The 16,476-nt window shown below is 40.1% G+C and overlaps 2 protein-coding genes across 2 annotated transcripts in view; one reads left to right on the top strand and one right to left on the bottom strand.

Moving 5' to 3' along the window:
• The first annotated feature begins 328 nt into the window (after nt 1–328).
• On the top strand, nt 329–1,563 carry LOC112588910 (uncharacterized protein F54H12.2-like). The gene is made up of 2 exons (XM_025300260.1): nt 329–1,183; nt 1,279–1,563. Exons 1-2 carry the CDS (start codon nt 329–331, stop codon nt 1,561–1,563), a joined length of 1,140 nt encoding a protein of 379 aa, XP_025156045.1.
• Nucleotides 1,564–7,296: 5,733 nt separating this feature from the next.
• LOC105187575 (UDP-glucuronosyltransferase 2B7) overlaps nt 7,297–16,476 on the bottom strand; it is a 280,765-nt gene continuing 271,585 nt past the window's right edge. Inside the window, exon 3 of the mRNA XM_025300217.1 lies at nt 7,297–8,284. Coding sequence (XP_025156002.1) covers nt 7,972–8,284 — 313 coding nt within the window. The 3' untranslated portion in view covers nt 7,297–7,971. The remainder of the gene's footprint in view (nt 8,285–16,476) is intronic.

Raw genomic sequence — 16,476 nt, 5'->3', positions numbered from 1 at the left:
TTCTCGCACGGACGACGCGCCCGTCGAATTCGTCGTACCCGGGCATGGAGAAGAATACATAGATCTTGTTCACACCATGCTGTCGCTACGCATACGAGTAGAAACGGAAACCGGAGCAGGAGCAGCCGCCGCAAAAGTAGGCCCGGTAAACCATATACTGCATTCGATGTTCAATCAAATCGACATATATTTCAATCAAAAGCTCGTGTCTTCTCCAAACAATGCTTATGCTTACCGCGCTTACATAGAGGCGTTTTTAAATTATGCTTCACCAATAAAAACCTCCCACCTGGCTTCGTGCCTGTGATATAGCGATACTGCAGGGAACATGGACGCTTTACCTGGAGCGACACTAAGCAATCACAGACTCGACAAGCGAACCACTTTTGTACAAGGAGGGCGAACACTGGATCTCATAGGTCATCTTCACTGCGACGTCTTCAATCAAGGTAAATTCTTGATCAACGGTGTCGAAGTGCGCATGAGGCTTGTTCGTTTGAAAGATTCCTTCTGTCTTATGGAGGAAAATACTATGTCACGGATACGCATTTTAGATGCTACACTACTCATTAGAAGAGCTAGAATAAACCCAGGCATATTACTCGCTCATATGAAAATGTTGACCAGGACTACTGCTAAATACTCCCTCACGAGAGTCGAGGTTAAATCATTTACGATCCATAGTGGCGTCGTAGAAGAGACACTGAACAACGTCATTCTTGGACAAATACCAAAGCGCATAATTGTCGGCTTTGTCGATAACAAAACATTTAACTGTGCCCGGCATTTAAATCCATTCAATTTCCAGCATTATGTGATAAATTTCTTTTCGTTGTATGTCGATGGTGTTCAAATCTCTAGTAGACCGTTACAACTCAAATTCTCTGGTAACGGGATGCTCTACGCCGAGGCGTATCACACACTTTTCTCAGGAACGGACATTCACTTCTTGAACGAAACTAATTCTATATCCAGAGAAGATTATCCTGCTAGTTATACTCTTTTCGCTTTTGATCTCACTCCTGATCTGTCAGGTAATTGCGTGAGCCAATGGAACCTTGTGAAACACTGTAGTTTACGAATGGAAGTACGATTCGAAAAAGCTTTCACAATAACGGTCAATTGCTTAGTTTACGCTGAATTTGAAAATGTACTGGAAATAAATTCTTCTCATCAAGTCATTGTAGATTATAGCGGTTAAAGAAACACATCTCCCATTTTTCTTTTCGGCGTCTTTCCCCTTCCTGTGTAAAGATTTTCAACATTATTCTCCTCCAGAGTAAAAATTTTGAGAAAAGAACTCAGTCGACTTCGAGCCGTAAAGAGTATAGTTTCGGCAAAGCAGAATTGCGAATACAGCGAGAACATGTGATCATCGAAGTGCAGTGCTTCCGCGATAGCAACGATACCTATGTGCTCAAGGAGGTGGCTATTGTCAGTATTAATGAGGCATTTGTCGGACATTGGATTTTAGCTCCAGAGTATTCATTTGCGGAATTGAACAAAAAATCAAGATGGATAAAGAACTGGCTTTCGCTGAATTATTATGGAATCGAGTGGTAGGATGGGGAGACTATCCAAAATATTTTTATCCGCGCTTGCGTGAAATTACGAGTCATATTCGTATCTTCATGACAAAAGGCAAGGGAAAAACGAGCTACTTGCAAAATTTGTTAGCGCGAAACATGTATAATCTGGAGAATATCTCGCCGACGTCCAGTGATCTTTCACCCAACGAACGAATAGAAGGCTGCTCATTCCACACATTTAGAAAACACAGATGTTAACATGGTGCATTACGCGACACATACAAATTGAAACACTGGTTCATCGAACAAAGCCAAATCAACATCAAGAAACGCGGCAACATCTATCATATATGACCCGGGTTTGTCCTCCAAAATTGACGAGGAAGACAGAGAAAATAGTTATTCTGACAAATCAGGGAGCGAACAGTCGCCGGTTGAAGAAGAGGAAAACGAGACAAATACTGTGTTGCAACATTCCGTCGAGCCATCGAAGACTATAACAATCGCGTTACCAGAGGTAAACGAAATTATATAAAATGAATTCGCTTGAAATTCAACATGCATTGCAACATCTCAATGCTAGATACACAGGCGTCTATCCAGCCGACGGACTACCGAGGGTGTGGACAAGGTCGACGGCAGTAGTCGCTAATGCGGCCAATCATGATCGTCCGGGACAGCCCTGGGTCGCATTCTACGTCGATCGGAATGGAGCGGCCACATACTTCGACAGCTACGGGATGCCACCCTGGGACTCACGATTTCTTCTGCATCTTAGAAGAAATTCCATCACTTACCAATGGAATACTTTTCAGCTACAGAGACTCTTATCGACGACTTGTGATCATTATTGCTGTGTTTTTCTTTACTGTATGTGTCGAGGTTATAAACTCGAGCAGTTTAATAGTTTGTTTACCAATGATTGTGAACGAAACGATCAGTTGATTGTACGAATGTATAAAAAATCTTTTATCAATGTAAGCGAAATCGCTAGATCATCATATTCCTATGTACCAGGTTTAATCCTGTATTAAGAAAAATGTATAAGAATAAAATGTAAATTAATTCTATGAAAAATATTGTGCATTCTTTCTCTTCACCTCTTCTCTCTTCCCTGTGGTTTCCAGTTCGAGGTCGACAAATCCCGTTGTAAACTTTTCGAGTTCGAAAGCAAGGGGACCCGCACAGGTAAAAATATTTGGGTAGACATAGACCAGAGGTATCGTCTTCCAACAATCATTGGGTAGTTTATGTTTTCGAAATGATCCCTACCTGCTCGAACATGCTCACACACGTTCACGAGAATCGAGAGCCAGGGGCTCTCATGGTGGGGGCCCGAGTCCCGTAGATTCTAGAATTTACCAAATTTTTCACGCGTGACGTCAATATTCTTCGTATGTACACAATATAGCTAGTTTCCATCAGGGTATAACAGTAGCGTAGTGCATAAGATGATTGACTCGAAAGCCAGCGGACCTTGGGTTCGAATCCGGCCAGGCCAACAGGATTTTCCCAGAGACTTCGCACTTAACCACATACATACCACACCTCTCTCTCCGTTCTACGTGTACGCCGTGAAACCAGTTTCTACCACAGAGTAGCAGTAGAGCAGTGGTAAGAGACGGTTTGACTCAAAAGCCAGAGATCCCGGGTTCGAGCCTCTCGCAGAAGTGCCTAGGAGATTTTTCCAAAAGTAATATGCAAATTAACCAACTGACCAAGAGCTAGAATCACAACAACGCCTAATATGAATAATAAAAAATTTAATATTCAGATTACGCTAATTTTTATTCCGGTGATTCAAATTTCGGCCATTTTCAGCCTTGGGAGAAGTATGGCCACTCAAAACATTCCTCCTTCACTCAACCCTCCGGCGCCGGTGAGCGTGGTCTAGTGGCGCCAGAGGGTCGAGTGGAGGGGGAATGTTTTGACTGGCCATACTTACCCCCATACTACTGACTTGCTTAAGTAGTTGAAAGCTGTCTGAAATTATATTAATAGTAATTTAATTATTGCTTTATGAAACTATTTTAATAATTAAAACTGCTAAAGCTGAATTCATAAATTAGATAATTTTTTTTATTAGAACACATAAATTGATTATGACGTATAAAAAGAGGAATGGAAAAATATTTTCGCATAAATTTACAAAATACAACTCAATTTTAAAGGTAGTAGGGATGACTCAAAAAACATGAATTTTTCGATATTTATCAATACGCAGCTTTGTATTATAGATATAAAAAAGAAATGCAACTTTTGTTTAAATTGTTTTTCGGATATCTTTCACCGTTCGGCAATTAAAATAAATTTACATTTTTTTCAAGGGATAATTTTATTTCTTTCAAACCATTTAGCACGAACGAATAATTTTATATTACAGATCAATTATTCTATACCTGCGCACAATGTTTCTGAATTTTCGAGTTACTTAATTTCCTTTATTACACGGTGTGCAGCGAGATGTAAAAACAACGAGGTAAGAACATATGAAGCAGCGCGTTGTCCTTCTCTTCGCCGTGCTCCAGCAACAGTTGCTAGAACGATTGGGCCGCGCTATAGCTAGAGAGCTCAAGTGCTCCTTCTTTACCATCTCGGCACGTGCTCACATTCATTCGATTTCTATAATTAATAACTTGAAATTATTGCGAACATCTCAAAATATGATTTTTTTGTTTATTTTAATTTGTTCTACACTCTCACGAACTATGGCACTCTATGGCGCAATTGTTTTAGAACACTCTGCATATACACACAAGGTGTTTTAGAAATAGATGGCCAAACTTTAACCCGTTGCGGTCCTATGTCGAGCGACACTCGACACAGCGTTTCGTTCCAACACGTCCTATGTCGAGCAACACTCGACATACCGTTTCGATGGACAGCGATTAGATGGAACATTACATATAATTACACTGCATTCGCAGCGTAAACACAAAGATTGCACAGTATGTTCAAACCGAAATATTCCTGGTGACAAAAGAGAGACTACATATGCGAAACCTGCGACAGAAAACCGGGATTGCATGTCGGAGAATGTTTTAAACGCTATCATACTATGGTAAATTATAAGCTGTGAACAATAAAAAATAATGTTTACAAAATCTTAAACTTTTATTTTATACATCCACCTATTCATAAGTACGTTGAGTTAGTAAGCTCATAAATGTTTTCCAAAGTAAACGCTACCAAGCGGATGAGCGATTGGCGAAATCTGTGCGGACCGGCTGGGACGAAATTGCGAATACAGCGCGGACCGCAACGGGTTAAAAACATATTCTACTCATTGTAAGGATGAAAAAAGATCATATAAATACAAGTCCAGGAACACTTTCTTTCTTATAAACTTTGTATTTACAATAGACAATATATTTTGCATCTACATATTATGAATTAGCTTTTATTTACTTTTTATTAGAAGTTAATAAGTTTGTAACGGCCGAACTCCGCGGTTCGGTTTGTAAGGCGCGTCGGTACGGTACGGTGCGGTGCGGTGAGCGGTGCGAGCGCTCGTACAGACGGATAGGCCGTGCGGAAGGCGAGGCCTATTACGCGACGCGTGTAGATCGTAACGACGGTAACGGCGCGGTGATCGGTCTCGCTTCGCGACGCTGGGCGTCTCGGACAATTATCGCCCAATACTCGCTTCGGAATTGCTCGCGTAAAAATGGTCGCCGGACCGGAGATTTCGATTCTCGGTCGAACGCACGCACGCGAGTCGCGGGAGACGCGAGATGATTTCGTCCGTCGGGGCCGAGGACTCTCGACAGAGAAGGCGTACGCACCTTCCCTTTTCCCTACGTTCGTGGAGGAAAGCGACCAAGTGCTGCGGATACTCAGCGGAGACGGCGAACACACCGTCCCGGGTTCCTGGTCGCTAGACGGATCGCCTAAAGGCTGAGTACGCTCAGCGGAGTTCGCCGACGGACGGACCCCTGACTCGAGGCGGCGGGTAAAGGCGAGAGACTGTCGAGTACGCTCGACTGAGCACGCGTACACACGAGCCCAGGAAGACGGGAGACGGCCAAGTATCGAGAACGCTCGATCGAGACTGCGGAAGCACAATCCCGTGTTCTTAGTCGCCGGTCGGGTAGTCGGAAAGCGGAAGGCAGAGCGAAACGGTCCGGATCTTCTAGCTATCGGCATAGAGCGTCTAGCTAGAACGGCGGTACGGATCGGTCTGGTGTCTAGGAGCTCGATCGCCGCCGTTTTATAGTTGTTCGCGCTACGATTGATACGGCGGCGATCGAGCGGCGCGCCTATCGGCGCGAGGCACGGTGACGGCGCGTGATCGCGGCCGCGCGCGCTAGCGGCAGCGCGTGATCGCCGCGGCGCGCGATAGCGGCGGCGCGTGATAACGGCGGCGCGGTCGTCTTCGCTATTTTAGGGTGGCGCAAAGCACCGTTCTTCGGCCCGACAGGTGGTCGGTCGGGCCGGTAGTAACGAGGGGCATCTGCGCCTCGTTACAAGTTAGTAGATGAGTCTATTTGTTATTGAAACAAATTTTTATTTAAGTTAATTAATTTTTATTTAAGATTGAAAGTAGCGTCAAGATGGTAGTTTTTTCTATATTCTTACCAAAATCTATTATAAATAAAACAAATGTTTATAACTTAGAAAAAAATATTTATGGTCCATGTTTATATATATGACCTATTTTTATCAGTGAGTAGAATATGCTCTTAAGTTTAGCTACTTATTTCTGAAACATCTCATGTACATATATATGTATATTGTAATGGCCGAAAATCCATCGTCATTAGCAAAACATCTTTCAATCGGAGAAGCAATTAGAAGCAGCAATTTTCCACAGCTGCCATAAGTAGCTAACACTTGTTTATAGGTAAGCCAAATTGTGAAACAATCGTATCCGGAGAGGGAGGGCAGCAGCCTAGTATTGATGACTCGTTTCTAAGATTTTAGAAGGAGTAGTGGTCCATTCTTCGTAATCCGTTTTCTAGATCCAAGGGGTACGTTTGCCGCATCTTGATGTGTTCGCCGAGACAGGATGCTTGCGACATAATACACGAGTTATCGGTTAGTCTTCGCCATTGAAGCATCTAAGTTCCGCTGGCAAACATCAACATAGCTGCTAATGGCTATTGCGTAAGTAATGTATATATTGTGTAATAGTTTTGTGTAAATAGCCATTTGTGCAGGTTGTCCAAAATATTTAGAATAAACATGGGTACCAACCACCATAAAGACATTCTAGGCTTCTTTTACTGCCAGCCGCCCCCCTCACTTATTCATATCGCACTCAGGCTAGTGACTTTTCATACGTTCTGAGTGCAATCAAGTAACCGACTGGCCTGAACATAGACCATTACAATATGTATATATAAAAGTTACATTTTAATTTTAGAATTATATAAGAATATATTACATAGATAATTAAACAGATAATAAAAAAAGAAAAGTTCCTTTATTCAGTTGAGATTAAACCTCAAACAACCTGGAAACTTCGACCCTAAACTTACATCAAATTTTCTATTTAATATATGATTAACAGATGTATATAGATCTTTAAGTAGTAATTTTAGAATCGCAGAAATGAATGAATGAGTTTATTTGGCCATTGCTAATACATTGTTAAATTTAATATAAAATCATATGTTACTCTTTGTTTTCGTTGTGATATACAAATTATAGTCAGATAACAGATATTCACTTTTTAAGTTCAAAAGTAGCAAAATGAGGTTAGTTTTAGTTTTTCATAGTTATTATAATGGCTATAGTTTTTTTTTATAGTTATTATATATTACATTTACAACTATTATATTATATTTTACAACTATTAATGCAGTTAAAATAGCTGTGGTTGAATTTTGGATTTTGTTTTTGCTATCATAACATTTCACAACAATTAATGTTAAAATAGCTGCGGATAATTTTAGTTTTCCTAATAATTATAATTTTTAACAGTTTATCACACTTTACACTTTACAGCTATTAATATGATACAATTAAAATAATTGTGATTGCATGTTTACTCTTTTATAACTGTTATAACGGTATCGTAGTTAAAAATCTGTTTTACTCTTTTATTAACTGTTATAATACTATCGTAGTTAAAAGTTAGATTGCAAAATAACGTTTGCTGTCAAATAGCTGTAATTAATCTGCTATAATTAAGGCTGGCAAGACATTATTTTAGCTACATTTTTACTGTTGCGAATATTAGCAGACTGTGACTTGGGTAATATCGTATAAGTTAATAGGAAGAGATTTTTTGTCTCTTAGAGAATTTTTGCGACCAACGAATTCTCCATAACAATTGATCTAAAATAATTTAAATTCGATCCTAAGTCAAACGTTGGTAGTTTTACACAAAAAAAATGCTGGCTGTTTGTACGGTTTTATCTTTATCTCGAAACTACTATGAATACTCTACGTTATTATTTTTTTCTGTTGCGTCCCCATATCGAAAGAGCAGTTGCTATTAATTCTTTTTCTTCTGCTTGCTTATCTGTTTGGTCTCGCTTCTGAGCGCCTCTTTGATAATGCGAAACAGCCATGAGAGCAGCTTGATCAACCGGAAGAGAATGTAAATAAGCAACGCGACGATGATAATCAAAACGAGAACAACGTCGATATGATGATACTGGTACCAAGTGAGATCGGCGCTGTAGCTGCGCAGATAGGGGGCGCCGTTGCCACGGGCGATGTATTCTACCCACCATACCGAAGTCTCCAACGGAGTAGCAGGTCGATCACGGAAAGCTTTCGAAAGCCTCTGGGCATTCTCATGATAGCTAAAAGCAAAAGAGAGTATTGCATTGAGGTGTAAGTATTTGATCGGTTGCTTTCTACGATAGAAAAAGAAATAATTAAATTTCCAATTCACTCTTCTCTCCTATCTTCTTTTTTTTGTTGACTGACAAGTAAACATATAACCGGGAAAAAAATACGAATAAAAAAAGTTCGTAAGGAAACACTAAATTACCGCGAAAAATAAAAATTCACTTGTTCATTTAAATTCGAGTAGAGTTGAGCGATTTCGAGCTCGGAACGTGCCAATTTTGAATTAACATATTCACCGTTATGACGGTCACTGATTTTTATTTATCAAAATGTTCAAAATGGCATATGCATATTACGGTAAACTTTATGAGAACAATTGGTATGAACGGAAATTCATTTAAAATACGTTTGGCAGCGAATGCGTTAATTGTGAATTATCCCTGTGTAGAATTCCTCAAAATTTCCCTAGAAGCGAGGAATTTAAATCAGATTCATATTTTTATAATAATTGAAAATCCGACAAGATCCCATGATTAAATCCCACGAAATTGTCCACGTGGATTGTTGCATAAGATCGAGATTGACAATAGGTTCGATGTTGGTGGTTGTATGTTTGACGAGGCGCATAACGTATCGGTTGGCGGATAAACACTCACGTACAGTACGCGTGCGTAATCATGCCGCAACGCACTGGTCACGTATCGTGACACGTCAAATACCGGAAAAAAGCTTACGAGAATAACACGAATCAAGGGCCAAAGCGAGGCGCAGATGGGACGAAGAGAGAGAAAGAGAGAAAGAGAGAAAGAGAGAGAGAAAGAGAGAGAGAGAGAGAGAGAGAGAGAGAGAGAGAGAGAGAGAGAGAGAGGGAGGAGCGATAGGGGTCACGCTCGTGCAACCACCCTCGATGAAGCCAAGCATACAATTTACCGATCGGTACTCTCCATTATTCGTGTTTACAACTGCAACCCGCGAATCAACCTGGTGCACCGCCGCCGCGTTCGCCCTTCCTTTCGCAGTGCATCCTAGCCCCCTAGTTCCCCCCTAGTCCCGCTGCACAGGCAGCGGCCGTCGCCGCACTCCTGACACTCCCGTCGCGCCGCGCTCGTGCCCCGTTATTTACCTCGGCCAAATTCAGTCGCAGCTCCCGTAGTGGTTTTGAATTAACCATCAATTTTGGGTGCGCCCAATGTGCCTTCCATTCGCCGGGAACTCCAGCACCGTCGCCGCTGCCTGTCAGCGGTCGTCCGCGATGTGTTTCAGGAGTGTCACGGATATAACCCAAAGAGGAGGATGTAACCCGTAGCAAGGAATAAGAGAAGAGAAGGAGGAAATGAGTATTAATTAATCAACGCGCAACGAGTCAACCTAGCGCGAATACATCCATCGGGTCGAAAAATCGTGCCGTTCGGCGACGTGATATTTTCCTCTCTCTCTCTCTCTGATATTTTCTTCTTCTACCAAGCAACTAACGAGCAGAAGAACGTATTTTTTCGGGGCCAGGGGGCCAAGAGACTCGGGGGAAATGGCACAGGACAGAAAACGTGGGGTACGTAGAGTCGTCGTCACAAAATTTAACGTTGCGCAAAACGCATTCGCCTCCTGGCAACCTCTCGGGAACGTTTCCGCTGGCGGTTGTGGCCGCCTCTTTTTGTATTTACAAATTATCTGCGGGCGCAACGCGACGCCCGTGCGCCGCGACACATTAATATTGAACACGTAACGTTAAACTACCACGATTTCGCTACACTAGCGTTGCTCTATGCACTATGTAGCGCAGCGCGACACATCAAGTGCATTCGCGTGTAACTGTGCACATACTGTACATCTGCAACTGAATCGATTTGCAAGAATTAATTGCCTGGGACCTTCAAATCCATGAATTGTCGCATGACCATAATAAAAGTCCATAATGACTGACATAACGACACCGATATCGAAGATAAAATAAAAATGAATGAAGATCAAAGAGGTTTGTTAAGATAATATAACAGAACACACAATGAGAAATCCATCTGTATGTTAAAATCAAATGGGAGAAGATAGATTTATGGCGGTTTAATTATCTGCGTTAAGGAATGAAATACCTTATAAATATCCCAACAGCATAATCTAAAGGGTTTTTCAATAAGGGCGGATCGATGTTGCAATGGAAACAAGCTGTATGTGAGGTATTAACGAAATTCTTTTTTTATTTGAAAGGCCCATGTATGCCATTATGTGTGGAATATAACATCGTTCAAATGTCCGCCGCGGCTTCTCACGGTGGCACGGATCCGAGTGGTCCAATTTTCAATGATTCTGTCGCATAGATCCGGCTGAATTTGAACGATGGCCTGGGTTATGTTGACTTTAAGGGCATCGATCGATTGCGGCTTATTGGCATAGACCTGCGACTTCAGAAAACCCCACAAGAAAAAGTCTAGCGGGGTCAAATCGCACGATCTTGGTGGCCAATTCACGTCACCTCTGCGAGAGATAACCATACCCTCAAATCGTTCATGCAGAATGTCCATCGTGGCGTCTGCTGTGTGGCACGTAGCGCCGTCCTGCTGGAACCACATGTCGTCCACGTCCATATCGTTCAATTTGGGCCAAAAGAAATTGGTTATCATCGTTCTGTAGCGCTCGCCATTGACGGTGTGGCCTCACCAACGTCGTTTTCGAAAAAGTACGGACCAATAATGCCGCCGGCCCAAAATCCGCACCAAACAGTAACTTTTTGTGGATGCATTGCTACCTGGTGAACCTCGTGTGGGTTGGCGTCGTGCCATATACGGCAATTATGCTTGTTAACATAGACATTCATCCAAAAATGCGCCTTGTCGCTAAAGACAATTTTTTGGCCAAAATTGGGGTCCTCTTCCAAATTCTCCGAAGCCCAGTCAGCGGACAAACGGCGTTGTCTATGGTCATTAATTTTGAGCTCCTGGGCCAGTTGGATCTTGTACGGGTGCAAGCCCAAGTCCCGACGCAAAATTCGCCAAGTTGAAGTCTGCGAAAGGCCGACTTCTTGTGCACGGCGAGGAATTGACTGCCTCGGGTTCTCCTGCACACTTTCTTTTACAGCGGCGATGTTCTCGGCCGATCTGGCGTTTCTTTGACGTACGGGTGTTGGCTGATCGTTTACCGAACCGGTCGTCTCGAATTTGGCCACCAAATGTTGGAGAGTCGACTTTGAAGGGCCACCGCGTCTGCCGTAAAATGGGCGCAACGCGCGCAACGTTTGCACTAACGAACACTCATTTTGATAATAAAGTTTTATCATTTGGACGTGCTGCTCAATCGTGTAACTTGTCATGGTGATTTGGCATCAGTGACTGAATAATAAACAACAGGTTAGACAGACGCCGCCAAAACAACATGGCCGCTACAGGCTGCCAACATCGACCCGCACCAATTGAAAAACCCTGTATATGGAAAGAACCTGATGTTAAAAATACTACAAAATTTTGTAACTAAAAATTATTTTGATTTATTGATATTCTGCTCTAATTTATTATCCTCCCGTTTTATGTTTTCGCTTTTTGGAAACTGAAGGTAAAATGTGTATTTAACTTAATAGGATAAACTCTAACGGCAAAGAAAAAAATAGTCTACTTCTACACTAGTAAAATACGTGATACATAAAATTGATAAGAATATAGTTTTTGGTGCAGCCGCGCCAAGATATTTTGTATTAAATATTTTTTATTGCATTGTTATAATAATTAATTTGTTATAATAACAAGTAAAATAACTATATAATGCGCTCTAGATGTTTTTCTTTCTTCGGAATGAAAATAAGATGCAGGTCCCGAACGCACGGCGTCCCGTCGCCACCTAGTACGCCCTCCTCCTTCATGGTTAGGTTCAGTGTTCTAATAAATAATGATAAATTTTACTTGTAAAAATTTATGCCATAGACATTTTTTGTAGATAGGTTTTTCTTAAATAACAATGACCTTTAAAGATATTTTTTTAAATATTGGGCACTATTAGAAACGTGTTAAATTTTTATAATACGATATAATTTTTACTTTTAAAAGCTTATGTACATATATACGTGGGCAGTCTGAAAAGTTCTCGGCCCTACAATGAAAGAAAATTCTTTTTGCCGTGAAATATGTTTTATTTTTCAGTATAATCTCCTGAAACTTTAGTACATTTATTCCAACGTTTTTCCAATAATTTAATACCATTATTAAAGTGTGATTCCGGAAGGTCTGCAAAATGTCCATCCACGGCTGCAATATCTTCGTCATTTGATGTAAAACGCTTTCCAGCCAGGAATTTTTTCAGGTTTGGAAATAGATAATAGTCAGAGGGAGCCAAATCTGGTGAATATGCTGGATGTTCAAGCAATTCGTACTTTAATTCGTTGAATTTTGCCATTGTCAAAACACTTGTGTGAACACGTGCATTGTCTTGATGGAAAACGATTCTTTTCTTCTTTAAAGCAGGTCTTTTCTCACGAATTTTTGTATTCAATAGATTCAAAAGGTTACAATAATATTCAGAGTTAATCGTTTTATCTTTCTGAAGATAATCGACCAACAAAACATCTTTGTAATCCCAAAAAACTGTTGCCATAACCTTTCCTGCTGATGGAACCGTCTTTGCCTTCTTTGGTGCACGTCCACCGGCTTCAAACCATTGTTTCGACTGTTCTTTTCGCTCTGGTATATAGTGATGGATCCAAGTTTCGTCAACAGTTATGAAACGACGCTTGAAATCCATTTTATTTTGCTTAAAACGATCCAAACACGCTTGAGAAATACGCATTCGAATGTGTTTTTGGTTAATTATTAGCAAATGCGGCAGCCATCTTGCACAAAGTTTTTTCATATGTAATTCTTCATACAAAATATTTCCAATTCGTTCTTTTGAGATGCCTATGGCCTCAGCTATTTCACGCATTTTCACTCGCCGATCATCTAACACCATATCATGGACTTGTTGAATGTTTTGTGGTGTTGTAGCAGTTTTTGGACAATCTTCGCGTGGATCATCTTCGAGGCTTGTACGACCAGATTTAAAAAGAGCAGCCCATTTTTTCACAGTGGAAAGTGAAGGTGATGCATCCTTACATACTTTTAACAATTTCGGATAAATTTCTGTTAGTGTTAAACCATCCAAAACAAAGAATTTAATCACTGCACGATATTCAATTTTTTCCATTTTAAAAAAGACAATGACACGTCAATATTAAACTAGTGCTACTACTCGAATGACTTGACAGATCGAAATAAAATTTTACATGGGTTTATATCAGGGATGCCACTAATTTCCAATATAATTATAGTTTGACAGTTTCTAATGCCGTCTATGTGTCAGGCCGAGAACTTTTCAGACTGCCCTCATATCTTAAAAGAAAAATAATTTGATACGTTTTATTTATAAAAACTTATGTTATGTACATAATATATATCTTAAAAAAGGAAATAATTTGAATTTGGGATTTTTAAAAATATTAAATATACAATAATCATATACATATGTTAGGTTTCTCAGTTGGCGCTACTGTTCTAATATATCACTTCTTTTATACAGTAGAATAGTATTGTAGGATTTTATTATAGTTATAAGTTTTATAAGTGTACATAACATAAGTTTTTACTTGTAAAAACTTATGTTATGTACACATATATAACTTAAAATAAATAATTTGAATTTGAAATTTCTATAACCTTAACTACGCATAGATAGTAAAGAGAATTTAGTTAGACGTAATTAGCGTTGAGCGATATTATGCGAATGATCAGAATGTTAATAGCATCGGTGATGTGGTTGAAACGCGTCATCCCGCACCCCCGTCTGACCGCGTGCTTATAACGAAAAGTGTTCACAGGATAGAGAGAGAGAGGAAGGCAAAAGGGGTTGGCGCTGATGGTGATGGTGGTGGTGGTGGCTTACACCATCTTGCAGTTAATACGGTCCTTATCTTAAAACGAGGATTAAATTACGGCGATCTGAGTATCCCGAGGAGCCATTACAATCGGGTCATACCGTGTAATGGACGATAGACAGTGGAAAACGGCGGTGTTATCTTCGACTCGATTAGAAGGAAAGAGAGAATATGATTCACAGAGATAGAAAAAGAGAGAGAGAGAGAGAGAGAGAGAGAGAGAGAGAGAGAGAGAGAGGGAGAGAGTTAGAGAGCATATATGATATATGGTGCCTGAGTACAATGCGTCTTCTCGTAATTATAGCTGAGAAGTGCCACTTCATTATGATATTTCGTTAAGACGAAACATTGGCGATCCCAGAGTCATAATCCGGTGAAGATAAAAAAAGTTTTAAAGAAGCGTTTATATTATTTTGCTACTCAAATATTTATTTCTATTTGTTGAAAAAAGACTTCGTCTTTGTTTACATATTTGACTAACGTTACTTTTGTTGTTTATAATGTTACTTTTTAGCTAATTATTTATTAATCTTCTAGAAAATACAAGAAGAAAGATAAAAGGATTCATAAGTTGTAATTATTTTAAACATTTGATATTGTAAATAAATTAATTGTTTATTTGTCGATGTTCCAAAGTAATAATATTAATAATAACTTTATATTATTATTATATTTTACATTATATTATTATTATATTTAATATTATTATTATATTATTATTATTATATTTAAATTATTATCGCGCGCGCAGATATACAAAGAAGGGTAACTATTGTTTCATGCGAGAAACAACAGAAAGTTAAAAGCAGTGTGTATAGTACGTGTAAATAGGGAAAAAATTTGTGAATATTTTTTTAAATCCTACAAGTAAATTTTATTGTAACGGGATCTCAATTCATAATTTTCTCTGCTGCAGACACTAATTACGAAGTTAAGAAATGTTCATTGAACAAGGCTTAACTTTTCAATAGTTTTCAATCACAGAAAAGTGCAACATGTCAGGAGCATCCTCGGTTATTTCGTGAATGTATTGGGTGAGTGCAAAAGTTCGTGCGGAGTTTGTGAGTAAAAGTCACACAGTGATTAGGCAAACAAAAATCTTTATTCAATCAATGATATATTCTCCATCGTTTTCTATAATCTTTTCCCAACGTTCTGGCAACATACGGATGCCTCGATCATAAAAACTGCGCGGTTTAGATTCGAAGAACGAAGAGGCCGTTTTTTAAGGTCTCCAAAGAGTCAAAGTTTTTTCCATTTAAATAATTTTGCAATGACCGGAACAAGTGATAGTCAGATGGTGCGATATCAGAAAAATACGGTGGATGCGTTAAGACATCCCATTTCAGGCTCTTCAGTTTGCGCAGCGTCTTTTTCGAAACGTGTGGTCTGGCGTTGTCGTGATGAAAGACGACTCCCTTGCGATTTGACAAAATCGGACGTTTCTCTTTTATTTCTCGATTCAGATTGGTTAATTGGCGACAGTACTTGTCCGAATCAATCGTTTCGCCAGCGGGGAGAAGCTCGAAATAGATTATGCCCTTGCAATCCCACCAAACAGAGAGCATCACCTTCATCGGGTGCAAACTGGCCTTTGGCATTGCGTCACCATGCTCACCTGATTGTTTCCATGTCCGTTTGCGCTGAACATTGTTGTAGAGAACCCATTTCTCATCGTCCGTCACTAGTCGATCCAAAAACGACTCGCTATTGAGCCGCCCGAGTAAAGAAACGGCTGCAGAAATTCGCTTGATTTTGTTCTTCTCGGTCAGCAAATGGGGCACCCATATATCGAGCTTCAAATCGAATCCCATCTTTTTTAAACGCCGAAAAGCGGTTGATCGGTCAACGTTTAGTGCTGTAGCAACTTCTTCTGTTGAAATTCGCGGATTATTGAGCACTAAAGTACGCAAAACATCGTCATCAATGTCAGAAGGTCGACCAGAGCGTGGCTCGTCTTCAAGGTTAAATTCTCCGCGCCGAAATTTAGCAAACCATTTTTCCACAGTTCGTTTAGCTGGTGCTTCATCCTGATAAACATCCTGAATGTTTTTTTACGGCTGCGGCAACGTTTATTCCCTTCCGAAACTCGTAAAGCATAACATGCCGTAAATGCACCTTATCGATACTCATTTTTAAAGTGATATTTCTCGAAGCAGTTTGTATGAAAACAAATGATTTTTTTTTTAATAACAGCTGAAGACGTCACCTTTCCAACGTTATATAATATGTAGATGGAAGTATTAATGACAACACTTTACGACGCTTATAACTCCATCTATTGAAACTCCGCACGAACTTTTGCACTCACCCAAT

This window comes from Harpegnathos saltator, unplaced genomic scaffold, assembly GCF_003227715.2.
Source record: "Harpegnathos saltator strain DR-91 unplaced genomic scaffold, Hsal_v8.6 scaffold107, whole genome shotgun sequence".
Taxonomy (NCBI): domain Eukaryota; kingdom Metazoa; phylum Arthropoda; class Insecta; order Hymenoptera; family Formicidae; genus Harpegnathos; species Harpegnathos saltator.
This window is presented reverse-complemented; position numbering and strand designations above follow the sequence as displayed.

What these genes read in the sequence shown, in the direction of transcription:
- LOC112588910 (XM_025300260.1), top strand. Translation starts at nt 329, where the DNA reads ATGGACGCTTTACCTGGAGCGACACTAAGCAATCACAGACTCGACAAG. An exon ending in ATTCTTCTCATCAAGTCATT is followed by an intron (nt 1,184 to 1,278) that starts GTAGATTATAGC and finishes ATTCTCCTCCAG; the next exon opens with AGTAAAAATTTTGAGAAAAG.